This window comes from Enoplosus armatus, chromosome 18, assembly GCF_043641665.1.
Source record: "Enoplosus armatus isolate fEnoArm2 chromosome 18, fEnoArm2.hap1, whole genome shotgun sequence".
Taxonomy (NCBI): Eukaryota; Metazoa; Chordata; class Actinopteri; order Centrarchiformes; family Enoplosidae; genus Enoplosus; species Enoplosus armatus.
In genome coordinates, this window is record NC_092197.1 from 10153872 (window position 1) to 10169028 (window position 15157).

A 15157-nucleotide genomic window follows, 5' to 3' on the forward strand; every position below is an offset into this window, starting at 1 on the left:
CACTCATAATTTTCTTTGCATTTTGGTAGAATATGTTAGACCTTCTGGTCTACATGAAGGCTACCAAAACTGAAACCAGGTTATGTGTGTGTTTGCACTTGAGCAGTCCCAGCTGGTGGTAACCTGAGTTGATTGAGTTTTCTAAAAATATAGTAATAGTTTTTAATAGTACCAAAAAGATAAATAGGGTGAAATTACATTGACCAGTGGGTGGCAGCACAACGTTTCACTTGGCCCAGTCTGCGGAAAGTTAAGGAGACGAAGAAGATCGATTCACCGGAAAAAAAAACCTTTCACCTCTGCCACTGTGCATGAGGTTGGCGGGCTGCTAGTTTTGTGTATGTGAGGTGTATTTGTTTAAATTTTGCTGCTCAACTGGCCAACAAAACTTCGTAGCCAAATAACTCAGTATCACGCGGAATCTTTTCAGTCGGGTAAAGCATCGAGTCCACTTTAAAACACTACATTTCAAACTTAGCTAGCATTTAGCTTGCATGCTAAATAATAAGGTTTTAATGCTAGCAGTCAGCTAACTAACCGGCGTTCTTCTACCAGTTTGCTAAAATTAGCTAGTACTTTATCACAGAAACGTTTAACTTGCTGTTGTAATTTTGGCAGTATATCTCTGTGTTACTCATATATGACTTCTCGTTTAACTTTGCTAACACTGTTATCTGTAGAGAAGTTAGCGGTGGTAGCCCAGCCATGCCGTCCAGCGCTGGACCCAGCAGCCCCGCCGCTGCACTCGCCGAAGCGCTGGAAAACTCTGCCCGGCTGATTGACAAACACCTGCAGGATGACCGCTGCTTTCCTGACCTGTCGGAGCTGCTCAGCGTCCCCTCTCATAGTAAGTCATGTGGAGGGATGGAGAAGAAGAGAGATAGACCTAATAGTAGCTATCAAACTCAAGTGTTTCTGTTTACACTAGGACTGCCAAGCTAAACTGCGAATGGTAGGTTAAAAGAAGAGGTTGGACGGTGTTGACAAAAGTAAAAATCACAATAGGTGTTGACCAAAACTTTGATATAGACAAAGGTAGTCAGTGTTGGGGCTTTAAAGGTTGTTTACAGTCAGATATAAGCACAACAAAAGAAAGATTTGAGGAGTGATCCTGTGTAATTGAGCATGGTGATGAAGGTAGAGACATTCAGTCTAATATAAGTTCAGAGAGCTGTATTATTTAATTGTAATGCATCAAAATGAACATTTTTCATTCCAAGACAAAATATTGTGAAATGAAACTGTAGTATGTTTGTATGCAAGAGAAATGTATTATGATACAAAATTTGGTCTGGGCATAGTGCTTAATCAGACTTGTTGATTGTGTTGATAGATATGCCGTCACTCTCTGGAGTGTCGGACATGGACTACCCCCTCCAGGGACCAGGTTTACTCAGTGTGCCAAATCTCCCGGAGCTCAGTGCCGTCCGCAGGGTCCCTCTGCCACCTGAGCTGGTGGAGCAGTTCAGCCGTATCCTTTTGGTCATTCAGGAAAAGCTAACCTTATGCTTGCAGATGTCCCCAGAGGTTTCCATCAGACATATAGCTAAGCTGATTACTTTTTTTTTTTGAGTTTCGTCTTAACCATTTTACAGATATGCAGTGTAACTGCATGATGGGAGTTTTTCCTGAGATCTGTCGAGCATGGCTTACAATTGACAATGACATCTTCATGTGGAATTATGAAGATGGGTGAGCACATTTAACTTATATGGGACTGAATGACGACATTCATGATAAGTGATGAGCGTTAATTACTTTTTCCTGCTATACTCTTTGCAGAGGAGATGTGGCCTATTTTGATGGCCTTATTGAAACCATTCTGGCAGTTGGCCTTGTAAAACCAAAACAAGGTATGTGTGAACAACTCAGCATTGATTTTTTTTATTTTTTGTTATGTTTTATTTGAGTAATGTTTATGAGTTTTGTTTTTCTTCTCAGGGATTTTACAGCCACACATTCACTACCTCTTAGTATTGGCTACTTCTGTGGATGTAGTGATCCTTGGGCTGAGCTTCCCCAAGAGCCAGGCTGGTGAGTTTCTATCACTGTGACACTGCCTTTGAGTTCCATGTAGTATATGATTTCGTAGATGCCACAGAGGAATTTTCTCATGAAGCTTCTCTCTTTTCAAATGAATTGAAATTTTAGCCTCAGGTGTTTAACTTCTTACCCAGAGTCCTCTGGGGAATCCCGTAATAAGATAATCATCATGCTGCAGTACAGTAAAATATGTCCAATGCTTTAAAGCTGCAAGGGGCATGTGAAACATGGCAGCTCACAGGCATACGCTAAATATGTTGCCAATTACGTAGTCAAATATGTAAAAACAAGTGCCAGATATTCATAAGCTAAGCATATGTGCAAGATAAGGGCATCTGCTTTACCAAAAGATATACACACTGTTAAGAATCAATACATAGATAAATGCTGTTTTTAATTGATATGGTACTTGTATAGACATCAGGGTGAGATATGGAGCAAACTGAGGTGTCCCCCCATATCCCCCATTCTTGCTATGTTTTGTTTGCAACAGTGCTATTAATATCCTCATGTACCTGTATTGGTTTATCTCGATCATCTTTGTGTCTCTCTCGACTTCTGTTGTAGGGTTGAATGACAGCATGTCAGGTGGGATGCAGCTGCTACCAGACCCCCTCTTTTCAATCCCCACGGACAACACCTACATCCTGTCCATCACCTCCACAGACCTGGGCCGCATCTTTATGGCAGGAAAGGATGGCTGCCTCTATGAGATAGCTTACCAGGCTGAGGCAGGATGGCTGAGCCAGCGCTGCAGAAAAATCAACCACTCCAAAAGCTCTCTGTCCTTCCTCGTCCCCTCTGTGCTCCAGTTCTCCTTCTCTGAAGACGGTAAGGAGAGGGACACAGTTCCATGTGGAGCGGAAGATGTCGTCGATCTCATTAAACTTCACTTTAACCTTTTGCCGTTCCTTGTGCTCCACAGATCCCATTGTGCAGATTGCTATTGACAACTCCCGCAACACACTATTCACACGCTCTGAGAAAGGTGTTCTGCAGGTATGATGTCATTTAGTGAATGTCATGCAAATTTTTCAAACTTTCTGATTAGCTGAGAAACTAACACATCTGTGGTGATTGTCATGGTGCTGAAATAATAAACAATTTCTCTGTCGTTTAGGTGTATGACCTGGGTGCTGATGGGCAGGGTATGAGTCGTGTGGCAACCATGTCACAGAGCTCCATTGTTGTGGCTGCTGGGAACATAGCCAGGTATGTGTGGTGCTTTTTTCACATCTGTCATTCATTTTCCTCAATGGAAAGTAAGAATGTGTTTTCTGTCTCTCTCAAACTCTCCTTCCTTTGCAGGACAATTGATCGTTCTGTCTTCAAACCTATTGTCCAGATCTCTGTGGTTGACAGATCTGAGTCCTCAGACTGTCACCTGCTCGCTGTCACTCATGCAGGTAAAGATTACAGGGCAGTAGTGAAGATGAGCAAAAATAGTAGGAGATGTGTAGGGTAATATGAAAAATTTATACTTTATGTGTACCTGCACATTTTCTGTTTCTGTAGGTGTACGCCTCTACTTCAGCACCACACCTTTTGCCCCCCCACACCAGAAGCATATGGCAATTCGACCTAGCCTGCTAGCTTTGGTCCATGTTCGTCTGCCACCAGGGTTTTCTGCATCTTCAACCCTGCAGAAACCTGCAAAGGTTCATAAGGCACTACACAGCAAGGGTAAAACTATTTTGTCAGCTATTCTTCAGTTTACCAGAAAGACCCAATGATAATCAAACGTGTTTTTCAACTTTTAGAGTTACTTTCAGCTCACCTGTATCCACCTGTAATACCATTTTGTCTTTTCTTTGTTTAAATTTTGCAGGTGTTCTGTTAATGGCTGCTTCTGAGACAGAGGACAGTGACATTCTGTGGTGCATCAACCATGACTCCTTCCCCTTCAAGAAACCCTTGATGGAGACTCAGGTTGGCACATAAGACACATGCGTTCAATAAATGGATTCAAATTTTACGTGTCAGTTTAGTGCTTTTGGTTAAAAATAACAGACCTTTGGCCAACAGCTTGTTTTACTACCTAAAAGCCAGGATGGTTAATAGAAACCCTACAATAAGCATTCCTTTTTTCTGTGTTCTATTGCAGATGATGTCAAATGTAGATGGACACTCTTGGGCTCTTTGTGCACTCAATGAGGAGAGGCCAACCAAGATTTTTACTCCCCTGAACAAGGAACAGATCCCCATCACTGATTCACCTGTGGTGGTCCAGCAGCACAATATCCCCCCGCAGAAGTTTGTCCTTCTATCCGCAAAGGTTAAAACTGCTGTCATGACTCATCATGTTGAATACACAGTATTCAATCTCGTTATAGTGTGACAAACTCTTAATTGTGTATACTAAGTTTAGACTCCTTGCTCTCCTGTAGGGGAGTCATATCTTCCAAAAACTGCGACCAGTCGACCAGCTCCGTCACCTGCTGGTGAGCTGCGCTGGAGGAGAGAGTGAAGATGTTGAACGCTTCTTCAAGCTGCACAGGGTATGAAACATGACATTCTTTGTGTAATATTTATAATTCCCTTATCATGACCTGTAGCCTTAAACGTGAGCATGACACACATGCATGGTTTTAGGCTACACACCGCAAGCCGGCAGCCTGCGTGACAAACAAACACCGTCACGCAGGATTAAGGCATGCAGCCTTAGACCAGTGTGCGGGCATGTTGTACGCACACAGAATATATTTGAGTTGTTAATCTGCTCTGTACAGGAGGAGCAGGCTTGTGCCACAGCACTGATACTGGCTTGTTCCAGCGCTGCTTGTGACAGAGAGGTTTCACAGTGGGCCACTAGAGCCTTCTTCAGGTCAGATCACATTGCTTTTACATGCACAGGTTTACACTTACTCACACTGTACACAAACTAAAAACAGCTCCTCTGTTGTTGTCGTGATCAGATACGGAGGAGAAGCACAGATGAGATTCCCTGCAGCCATGACATCTCCCAGTACAGTTGGACCAGTGATGAGCTCTCCAGCACCAGGTAAATGATATGTAAATACTGTCCACCTGGTCAGGGAGGGAATTGCGTAGATACAGACTAAACATGGCTCCTTAAACTCTTGTGACATTGTGTAAAGCATTAAGCACACATTACCATGTCTGCTAGTGTTTGCCTAATCGTGTAAACAGGATATACAAATAAAATGTAATGTTAAACGTTTTCAAACATCACATTTGATAATGCTATCACGTGTAAGCCTTTGTCATTTTTGTTACTGTCCCCTCAGGCATCATGCCCCCAGCCTTGGCCACACCTTTCGCACCAATGCACTCTGGTTCTGCCCCCATTACACCCATGTCAGCTGGACCAGAGGTGATTTGCTCAGGAAAACACAATGGCATCTGTGTCTACTTTGCTCGTATTCTTGGGTAAGTAAATCCTGTTATAATTTCACCCTGTTTTCTGGGTGAGAGCCTCTTTTCTTTAGTCTCTTTTAGTCAGAGGTGTGTATGCTGATGTGTGATGATGGTGTCCACACTGAACAACATGTCTTTCTCTCCTCTTCCCTGCTGATTTAACTCTTAATAGAAATATTTGGGATGGCAGCCTTGCTGTTGAGAAAACCATGAGCAACGGAAATCAGACTGTCAGTATTGTAAGTATCTTAAGTGCTCCAGGCATTTATTTAACAGTTCAATAGTCATTATTTTTTGAGTGATGCTAGTAGTGGTTAGTTAACACGAACTGTTATCTGTTGTCTTCACAGTTGGAAAGCAGTGTCGGTTTGTTTGATTTGGAGTCAGTACTTCTGGAGCTCTGCGGTTTGCGGGAGTTTCTAGATAAAAACTCTCAGTTCAGTCCATCCTCACTTGGTGCTGCAAGGTAAGACCTCCTTCTCTGCTTGCTTAATCTTACATTGAAATAATAAGTGTGTTGATGCCTTGAAAGGTTCTGTTGGTTCTCAAACACATCACCACAGAACATCACTACAAGTGTGTGTGTGTGTGTGTGTGTGTATATATATATATATATATATATTTTTTTTTTTTTTCTCATTTCATGTTTCATACTGGTATTTCCTACATGAAAATGAAAAAACAGGATCCAGATCTGCTAAAACTCTACTGTAACTCCCTCCTGAATATCCCTCTTAGTTTCAGCTCCCCTGCCAACCTGCAGCAAAGGCTGCTGGGATTTATGCGTCCTGACGGAGCCAGCTCTCAGCAGGTCCAACAGGAGCTCCAGAGGAAATATCACAGTGAGTTATGAGTGCAGGTTTCCACATTTTCCTGAATATTGACATGAATATCAGTGATATCAAGAATGTTATTCAACATGAATGTTGAGTAAATGTGAAACTTTGATGTACCAACAAAAGAGGAAAAAGTGATTTTTTTTCACACAAATCACTGATGTCTTTATTTCTCTGAATTCCTGTAACTCTTGTCCCATTGTGTTTCCATCTCTGTATCCAGCCAAAGCTCAGGTCTATGAGAAACTGTCCCTGCAGGGTATCCAGCAGTTAGTGCATCGCTCTTATCAGACTCTGGCCCTCTGGAAGCTCCTCTGTGATCATCAGTTCAGCCTCATTATGTCTGAACTGCCAAAGGTACATGTGTGCACAAACACTTCTCCTGTTGGCTGCGGATGCTCATGCATCATCACTGCGGTATTCATCCACCTCTTCCTGGATGTAATACCTTTTTTTTGGTTTTCAGCACAAAACCTATGCCCAGCCCAATGTGATCTCCATTGTTCCTGGAGCGCTCATTGATCACTCTGACACTTTTTTTCTGTGTTTGTAGGAGTTTCAAGATCAGATGAAAGGAGCAAGTTTTAAGGATGTAGTGATCCGGGGCAAGGAGCTGTCGGGAGCGCTCATCACAGCACTCATTAATGTCTACATCAAAGATAATGCGTCTGTGGATGCCATCAGCAATCACCTGCGGGACATCTGTCCCCTGCTCTACAGCAGTGATGACAACGTTTGCTCCAAGGTGCATACACACATCATGTGGTGTTTTTGTTTCTGTGAAAGTTTTAGAAATATTCTGAGCAGACTTGTCTACCTTAAAAGGTACTCAATGTGGTCAAATGTGTCAGTCTTTGTTACAGCCTCAGGGGTCTGCAATTTGTGTTTTATTGAAGTCTTAGTGCTTTCACATTTCTTGCAATCTTCAGGATAATTTTGGGGGCAACAAGGTCATTAAAAGGTATTGATTCATGTGTCTTAATACTGAATTTGTTGCTTTTGTCTCCCACTTAGGCTAATGAGTTACTGCAGAGCTCTAAGCAGATTCAGAACAAAACGGATAAAGAGAGAACACTGAGGGAGTCTCTGCGGCTCTATCAGCAGATCAGCCAGCACACAGACCTGCCGCTGGTCTGCTCCCAATACAGGCAAGGTAGGGACACACAAGACCTTTTACTTTCTTTATCTGTGTAGTTTATGTTAAATGATGCTGTTATTTATTTTTTGACACTAATACTAATGCTATTAAACTGTCTCAGTGCGTTTCTACGAGGGAGTCCTTGAGTTGTGTCTCACAACAGCAGACAAGAAGGATCCACAGAGACTGGGGCCCCACTTCTACAAGAACGGAGAGCCTGAGGACGACAGAGTGGGACAACAGGCGTTTCAGGAAAGGTAACGCAAGAAAGAAGTAGTACACGAATCAGTGTCATTGACGGCTATTTTAGAAGATTGTCACCAACACCCTCCCCCTCCCCCTCCTTGCTCTGCTCCAGACTTTCGTGTTATAAGTGCATCACGGACACCATGCAGGAGCTGGTGAACCAGAGCAAAGCTGCCCCGCAGTCCCCCAGCGTCCCCAAGCAGCCTGGGCCTCCTGTCATGACCTCTGACCCTAACATGCTCAGTAACGAAGAAGCTACAGCTCATGTGAGTAAGAAGGGCACAGTTGATGCTAATTTCTTGTCACAGCTGTGTACATGATCTGCATTATTAATGACAGTATGTTGTTCCCTTGCAGTTTGAGCAGATCCTCGGTCTGGCCCAGAGGTCTCAGGATGAGCTGTTTCACATCGCTCTGTACAACTGGCTGATTCAGGCTGACCTGACTGACAAGCTGCTAGAGGTAGTCTGTCTGTTCATGTGTGTGTTTCAGTTTTTACCTGTGACCTTATTTTTTATCCAGGCATATCGTGCCCCCCCCCCCCTTTAATGAAAAATACCCAGATTTTTCCAGATTATTCCATCACTGTAGACAGATATTCATCCAGTTTTTATGGGTTTGGTGTGTTTTCTGATGAACTGAGACACAACAGGTGTTTATAGTAAAGACAATGCAAATAAATGTCTCAAAATAAAAAATAAAAAAATGGCTAAAATTCAGTGTGCATGTTTACAATCCATGTTTTACCTAGAGTCATGTATTGTTTTTTGTGTATGCCTATAGCCCTGTGTATATCCAAAGTAAGCATGTGTCTGTCAGCATTGTTAGTGTCATTACATGCCATCTGTTTGATAGCTGTCCTTTTTTAATTTGTCCTCTGTTCAGGTGAATTCTCCGTACCTGGAGGAACATCTGATGCATATGATCAAGCAAGACCAGAGTAAGGTGCACAATATGGACCTCTTGTGGCGCTACTATGAGAAGAACCGTAACTTTGGCAAGGCAGCTCATGTACTGGCCCGTCTCGCTGACATGCACAGGTTTGGACACTCAGTGACTAAATAATATGTTTCATTCTGTTGGATTATTATCACCACATAAACCATATATACACTACATGGACTAATTGCTGATGACATGATAAAAGAAAAGTACCTTGTTGTTCGTCATCTGATTATGCAGCACTGAGATCTCCTTGAAGCAGCGTTTGGAGTATATTGCCCGAGCCATCCTGTCTGCTAAGAGTTCCTCCTGTATCTCAGCTCAGGCATCTGATGGAGAGTTCCTTCATGAGCTGGAAGAAAAGATGGAGGTGTGTATGTGGTGGTGATCACGGTGAACAAAATCTAGGTGTGAAATTTAGCGATGTAACCACTTTCTGTGATTGTTTCCCTTTCCTAGCTGGTGCGCATCCAAGTGCAGATTCAGGAGACCCTGATCAGACAGTACTCCCATCATCCCTCAGTAAAAAATGTCATCTCTCAGTTGGACTCCGAGCTCATGGACATCACAAAGGTAACATGCAGCAGCAGAACAATGACGATCAGGAGTTGGGGATTATAAAGAATTTTCTTTACAGTGAATGAGAAAGGTTTATTAACACTGAATAATGTTCTCTCGTGTAGCTCTACGGGGAGTTTGCTGACCATTTCAAATTGTCCGAGTGCAAACTGGCCATCATTCACTGTGCAGGACACTCTGACCCAATCCTGGTGCACTCACTGTGGCAGGAGATCATGGAGAAAGGCAAGTGAAATGTCAACACCTCGCAAATGTTTTGCCCAGGCCAAACCTTTTTATAAATGCCCTTCCCATGCTGCATGATGTCAGTGATGATTGTTTTGTCTTGTGTAGAACTGGGAGACACCGTGGCCATGAGTCCAGCAGACAGGATGAGGTCTCTCAGTTTGAAACTGGTTTCACTGGGAAAGATTTATGCTGGAACACCAAGATATTTCCCTCTGGGTAAGCATTCATCCCTTTCTGTGATTATGTTCAGTTTTCCTCTTGTTAGAAATTTTCCAGATTGCTGTTTACTATTTTGTTAACAGTAATATAATTAGGCTTCCCTATTGCAGCATTTATGTCAGTGTGTCTCTGTGGTACAGGTCTACAGGGTCATGCTAGTGCTCTATGGTGATTGCTTAATTATCCTCCCATTACCATCAGCCTGTTCAAACTTGTCTTCTCTGTGGAGACAATGATTAATTTTATATACATTCTTGGTACTCGCACGCATGCAGAGAATCAATTATGTCAGATGCAAAAACCCATTTTCCACAGTAATGAACAGATTGCTGAGTATGCAATGCTAACTAGCGCCGATGTATCATGTGATTGTAGAGTTCCTGGTGAAGTTTCTAGAGCAGGAGGTGTGTCGGCTGAACTGGGACGTGGGCTTCGTCACCTCCACCATGCAGGAGATTGGAGTACAGTTGCCGCGTCTTCTGGAGGTCTATGACCAACTCTTCAAAACTCGGGTACATGCTTCAGATAAAATATCATCACATTTGCAGTTTTGCTAACATTAATGCACATGATTATAAGCAGCTTTTGTGAATTGAGGATTAAATTGTCTCTTGCCTGTTTCCTGTAGGATCCCTGTTGGCAGCGGCTGAGGAAACCTCTTCACTTGGTGGAGTGTATCCACGTGCTGCTGTCGGGATATGTGGATGATCCCAGCAGAGTACCAACCTATGACAGGTAATCACTGTCAGAGTAGCTGTTCGGCTGCAGGCCTGTGGTGGGCACTGTAGTGTTGGCCTCCTGTTTAGCCTGAGCATATGGTCCCTGGTTGAAATCCCTGTCACAGCTAATTCTGTATCCTACCACAGTATCCATGAGCAAGACCCCCCCCCCCCCCCCCCCTTCACTTTATTGTAAACTGCTCTAGATGAACTGTAATTGTAAACAGTGGTGCTGGATTAAACCTTCCTCTTTTACACAGCAGGAAAAATGTTTAAACAACACAGTTAGTGTGATGAAAAACAGTATGTCCAGTGAGAGCAGCAAAATTATTACTAGTGAAGCTCCGACCTTGATCACACTTTCTTTTGCAGCGAGATGCATTTTTGCTCTTTCTAGGCAACACGTCATGTCTGTCAATCACTTGTGTGCTACCAACAGCAGCTATATTCAGGCAGTCAAAGACAGACATATAAAGGCTTGAACTCCAAATTCCCACTAATGTTTGTCCAAGTGTGATACTTATCGTAATGATCATTTCTCTGATTTCCCTGCACGGTCGGATAGCTTTGTGTCAGAAGTACTCATTGCAGGGGGTTCACATTTACCTAAAACACTCACATGCCCATATGTACATTGAAAGGTTTATTGGTTGCTGTGATTGTTCCTCCTGTCCATTCTGCCTGTGAAGAAATCCCTTTCTAAAGCAATTTCAATTAAGAGATGGTGGACAAAATCCATAGTTCTCATTCTGTGTAAAAACACATTCCCATGTTTACCTGGAGAGAATATGAGGCTGCAGCAGTCTGAGGCAAATCAAGTGGATATCTTCAAAAACATCTCTTTGTGTGTTACTCTTCCTCCAGCACAGCACAACAAGTAATTCTGGAGAAATGCAAAGAGGGAATTTTACAACATTCCCTCTTGATTTGATGTCTGAAGCCTCATATTCGCTTCAGCAAGGTGCCTAGTGCGTTACTGAAACTCTCCAAACCTGCAGTAAACTTGGTTTAACAGCTTGTTTTTCCTCCATTTCAGACGCAGATTCACTAACGTGTGTCTTGACAACATCTGTGGATACCTTGTGGAGCTGCAGTCTCTGAGCCCAAACTCTGCCCTTCAGCAAACCATCGGCAACTTCAAGTCGCTGCAGGCGAAGCTGGAGAAACTCCACTGACGTTACTAATAACTTACTGCACAGGACAAGGGACAGGTGACCTCTGGATCTTGCACTGTTGGCCTTAATTAAACAGCTGATTTAAAAGCGTGATTACATGATCAGCACACGTTTGTATTCCACAGTAGAGTTTTTTCTCTTCAGTCTGATGTGGTACAGCTTGGCAGGTGTTTGTTGTTAAGGGACTGAGGGAGCAGATGACAGTAAAGTCTTCTGATAAAGATGAGGACGAAGAGACAAGTTTTATAACTTATTTAATACATTTTGTTAGAAGTCTAAACATTATGCAGACATACAACTTTGGAAAGCAAGACACTGTTGGTTATTTACATTGTGTGCAAATAGCTGTATCAGATATCTATAAATGACAAGATATTTGAATTAAATGTGTTCATAAAAACATTAAATCACTCTGAATTTAGCGGGTCAGTTTTCATATATTGAAAATGCACTTATTGGCGATTGATTTGGGATATTTTGTTATGGATCCACTAAAGGCTTTTGATCACAGGGGAATAATTGTGATTGTTTTACATTTTCCTCCAAACAAACAGTGTTGGATGTTGTAATTATGTACATAACTTGGCCATAATGTCGTCTCTTCTGCCAAAGGTCATGCACACACCTAAACATTTTCTTTCTGTGTATTATTTACAGTGAGCATTTTATCTACTTGGCTGATAAATTTAACAGTGCTGTTGTGTATAAATGCTTTTGTGATTGTTTGGAATGTAAAACAATTTTTTAACACGGTGCAGTTCACACAGTGCCACACTGAGAACTTTGGCCTGCGTTGAGAAAAAAAAACCATAAAACATTTTTATAAAGAAATGAAACTTGTCATTGCTTTTGTGTATGACGATGTTTTGAAAACACTACAGAAACGAGTTACCTGTGAACCAACAAACTCTGTTCATAGGCACAGTTTTGTGTTAAAGTTTACAAATAATTACCAGCAGAAAGGAGGATTAAATTGCTGTGGCTTGACAATGAGGGCGTCCAATAATGGACTTAATGTCGTCACTGTTTGCATTTTTATGCATAGTTTGCATAATTATCTTTAATTGAAAATGGCTCTGAGGGTTTCTTACAGTCATCACTAACAGGGCAGTAATTGCTAAAGGTCCTTTTCTCCAATTAGCTGTGCACTCTAGTACACAATTATCTTTAATTTTAGTCTCATTCAAAATAAAATCATTTTCACTTGATGCTGGTTTGATTTCTCTCTTAATGACGCAGTTAGTCAGTACACTCATACAAGTAAACCATACATAATGTTTATCAGATGAGGCGTCAACTAATAATACACTCTACGTGAACAGTCGGTGGGACCTTCCAACAAATCAAACTAATTTATGCATCGTCATAATTTAATTGAGACTTTATTTTTTTATTAGAATTATTTCATGACACATTATGCCCCTGCTCAACACACTGTTTTTACAAGAAATACATACAAATTCATGAACAGCAACATTATATTTTTACCTACTCTACCAACATTTTACATTTGTTTGCTTTAGAAATGTAATCTTTATTTTACATAGCTTTTCAAAATAAACTTACAAGGTGCTTCATAGATGAGATGTTAAAGACTGAGATCTAGATAATGTCTTGAAGAATTTAGTAAAAATATGACTTAGGAGGAAATTTCTGAGTGGATATGAGAAGCAAATAAAGTTTTGGGATCACCTGAACATTAGATTAGAGAAACGGTACAGGGAGGATCAGAGATCTTCCTAGACCATATATACATAACCACATATCGAGTCCAAGAGTAAAAACTGGATGCATTTCTACTTCTTGCATGAGCAAGAAAGCTTTTTCACTCCGTGCAGGAATATGTAGGGGATGATACAGGTGTAGGAGGCCGCAATATAGCTGGCCACCTCCACCACTATTGACGAGGTGTGGATGTTGTTGGAAATGCGCAGTAGCAGATGAGTCAGCCAGCAGACCAGGAACACGCTGGCTACAGCCACCACACTCTTGGCTGCCCTCACCTGAGAGCTTGAGCTCACACTGGTTTTAGCTGGCATCTGGCTGGGCCTTGAAACATTTGGTGGAGCTCCAACTCTGTTGTCAGTGTTTGTTTCTGTGTTGAGGGGAGAGCTGTTGGAGCTGTGAGCCGACAGCCCTCCATTTGGACAGGAAGAAGCCGGCACGCCCGTATAAATGTGGATTGTGGATGCAGAAACTTTGAGATCTTTTGAGGTGCCTGTACCAGAAACAGTTCTGACTGATGTGTCACCATTTCTCTTTTCAACACTCTTGTTTTCGTCCTTAACTGTCTCCTTGGTGGGGTCAGAGTTATGACTCCGTATGCGTCGCTGGTTTTGGAGCAGAGTGATGACAATCTGGACACTGGCGAACACAATCCCAGCAACAGGGAGAGCATTAGCCAGGGTTAAATAAAAGATGTCATAGGTTTGCCTGGCTATTGCACTTGGGAAGACGTCTACGCAGTCTTCATGACTCTCATTTGCCCCCTCCACTGCGACAAAGAAAAAGTGCGGGATGCTGAAGACTAAAGCCACTGTCCAGCTCCCAGCCAGCAGGCAGCCCACCAAGCACAGGCTGTCCAGCTGCACCGGCGCACCTCCCCGTTTCATGGAGCCGACGAGCTTCTGGTGCCAGTAAGCACTGATGAAGAAGGTCGTGTAGATGCTGCTGGTCTCAGAGAGGTCAGCGCAAAAACGAAATACGCCACAGAACGTTTCCCCCAGGAACCAATGTCCAGCGAAGTCCGCTATGGTGTCGGGCAGGTCCACCAGGTAGTTGGTGATGAGGTTGGAGACGGCCAGGTTGATGAAGAGGACCTCGTTGGTGCGGATGCCAGATTTCTGCCCGGGCAGAGAGCGTATAGCCAGCCAGTTGTTTCCCAGGATCCCTGCCAGAAACATGAGTGCTCTGATGATGGATTCAATCAACTCTTCTGCATCCATTGTTTCACAAGAACGGGTGACAACTTCACTTCACTGTCGACCGATCTCACAAGTCAAAGCTTGTGATGTGGAAGGCTTTGGTCATTGGACATTTATAGACGAGGGTAAGAAGCTGCACCCAATCAGACTGTAGAGTTCAAACAACCTCTTAACATGTTGTGTTTCCTCAAGGAGCCTTCATCATGTAGTCCCTCTGAGATGGAGGTGTATTTTTGTCATGAAAGGCCCTCCCAAGGAGCTTCCCCTGACTAAAGGCAGACTGTATTATCTGACTGAAGGAAAAAAGAGCAGAATCTGTCCACTGAGCGCCTGTGGAAGTCCCTGAAGAGCCACCATGCAGTTAAAGCAACGAGTCCTCTGATAAATTACAAATAAAATGTTGCTTCAGCTAATAAAAACAGTCTCATTGGTCTCTGGGATCTTAATTCTCTTTTATTTGTGGCTTTCCCTCTTTAAGATTAAGAAGTTTCTGTCTAATGCCAGCAGAATTTTTGGTACTACTTTCTTTTTCCTTTATGAAAGGTAAAACTGTAGTAACTACATGTAAGGGCGCCATTAATGGTTAATAAGTCATTTGCTAAGGCTTTATACATGTTGATAATCCATCAATAAATGCTCATGGGCTCACTTTCTAAAAAGCCACCTAGTCTGCACTTGTAAATGTTAAATAAATAACATATAAACATATGAACTGTTAAATGGATTTTAG

General features: G+C 42.5%; 2 protein-coding genes across 2 annotated transcripts; one reads left to right on the forward strand and one right to left on the reverse strand.

The window, feature by feature from the left end:
• Window positions 1–327: 327 nt before the first annotated feature.
• nup155 (nucleoporin 155) lies at window positions 328–12305 on the forward strand. Its single transcript, XM_070924422.1, has 34 exons — window positions 328–338; window positions 681–847; window positions 1334–1471; window positions 1596–1692; window positions 1783–1853; window positions 1942–2034; window positions 2611–2874; window positions 2969–3042; window positions 3164–3255; window positions 3352–3449; window positions 3559–3726; window positions 3872–3972; window positions 4148–4318; window positions 4431–4541; window positions 4773–4867; window positions 4959–5044; window positions 5292–5433; window positions 5594–5660; window positions 5772–5887; window positions 6166–6263; window positions 6481–6614; window positions 6811–7002; window positions 7272–7410; window positions 7517–7652; window positions 7754–7907; window positions 7999–8103; window positions 8527–8681; window positions 8824–8953; window positions 9043–9156; window positions 9267–9387; window positions 9496–9606; window positions 9985–10121; window positions 10238–10344; window positions 11365–12305. Exons 2-34 carry the CDS (start codon window positions 706–708, stop codon window positions 11501–11503), a joined length of 4098 nt encoding a protein of 1365 aa, XP_070780523.1. The 5' UTR covers window positions 328–338; window positions 681–705; the 3' UTR covers window positions 11504–12305.
• Window positions 12306–13299: 994 nt separating this feature from the next.
• Window positions 13300–14448, reverse strand: ora5 (olfactory receptor class A related 5). Its single transcript, XM_070924674.1, has one exon. It carries the CDS (start codon window positions 14446–14448, stop codon window positions 13300–13302), a length of 1149 nt encoding a protein of 382 aa, XP_070780775.1.
• Between the last annotated feature and the right edge of the window lie 709 nt (window positions 14449–15157).

Coding starts and splice junctions, on each gene's coding strand:
- nup155 (XM_070924422.1), top strand. CDS start 706: ATGCCGTCCAGCGCTGGACCCAGCAGCCCCGCCGCTGCACTCGCCGAA. Junction 5,045..5,291: donor GATGAGCTCTCCAGCACCAG/GTAAATGATATG, acceptor CTGTCCCCTCAG/GCATCATGCCCCCAGCCTTG. Junction 5,888..6,165: donor TCCTCACTTGGTGCTGCAAG/GTAAGACCTCCT, acceptor TCTTAGTTTCAG/CTCCCCTGCCAACCTGCAGC.
- ora5 (XM_070924674.1), bottom strand. CDS start 14,448: ATGGATGCAGAAGAGTTGATTGAATCCATCATCAGAGCACTCATGTTT.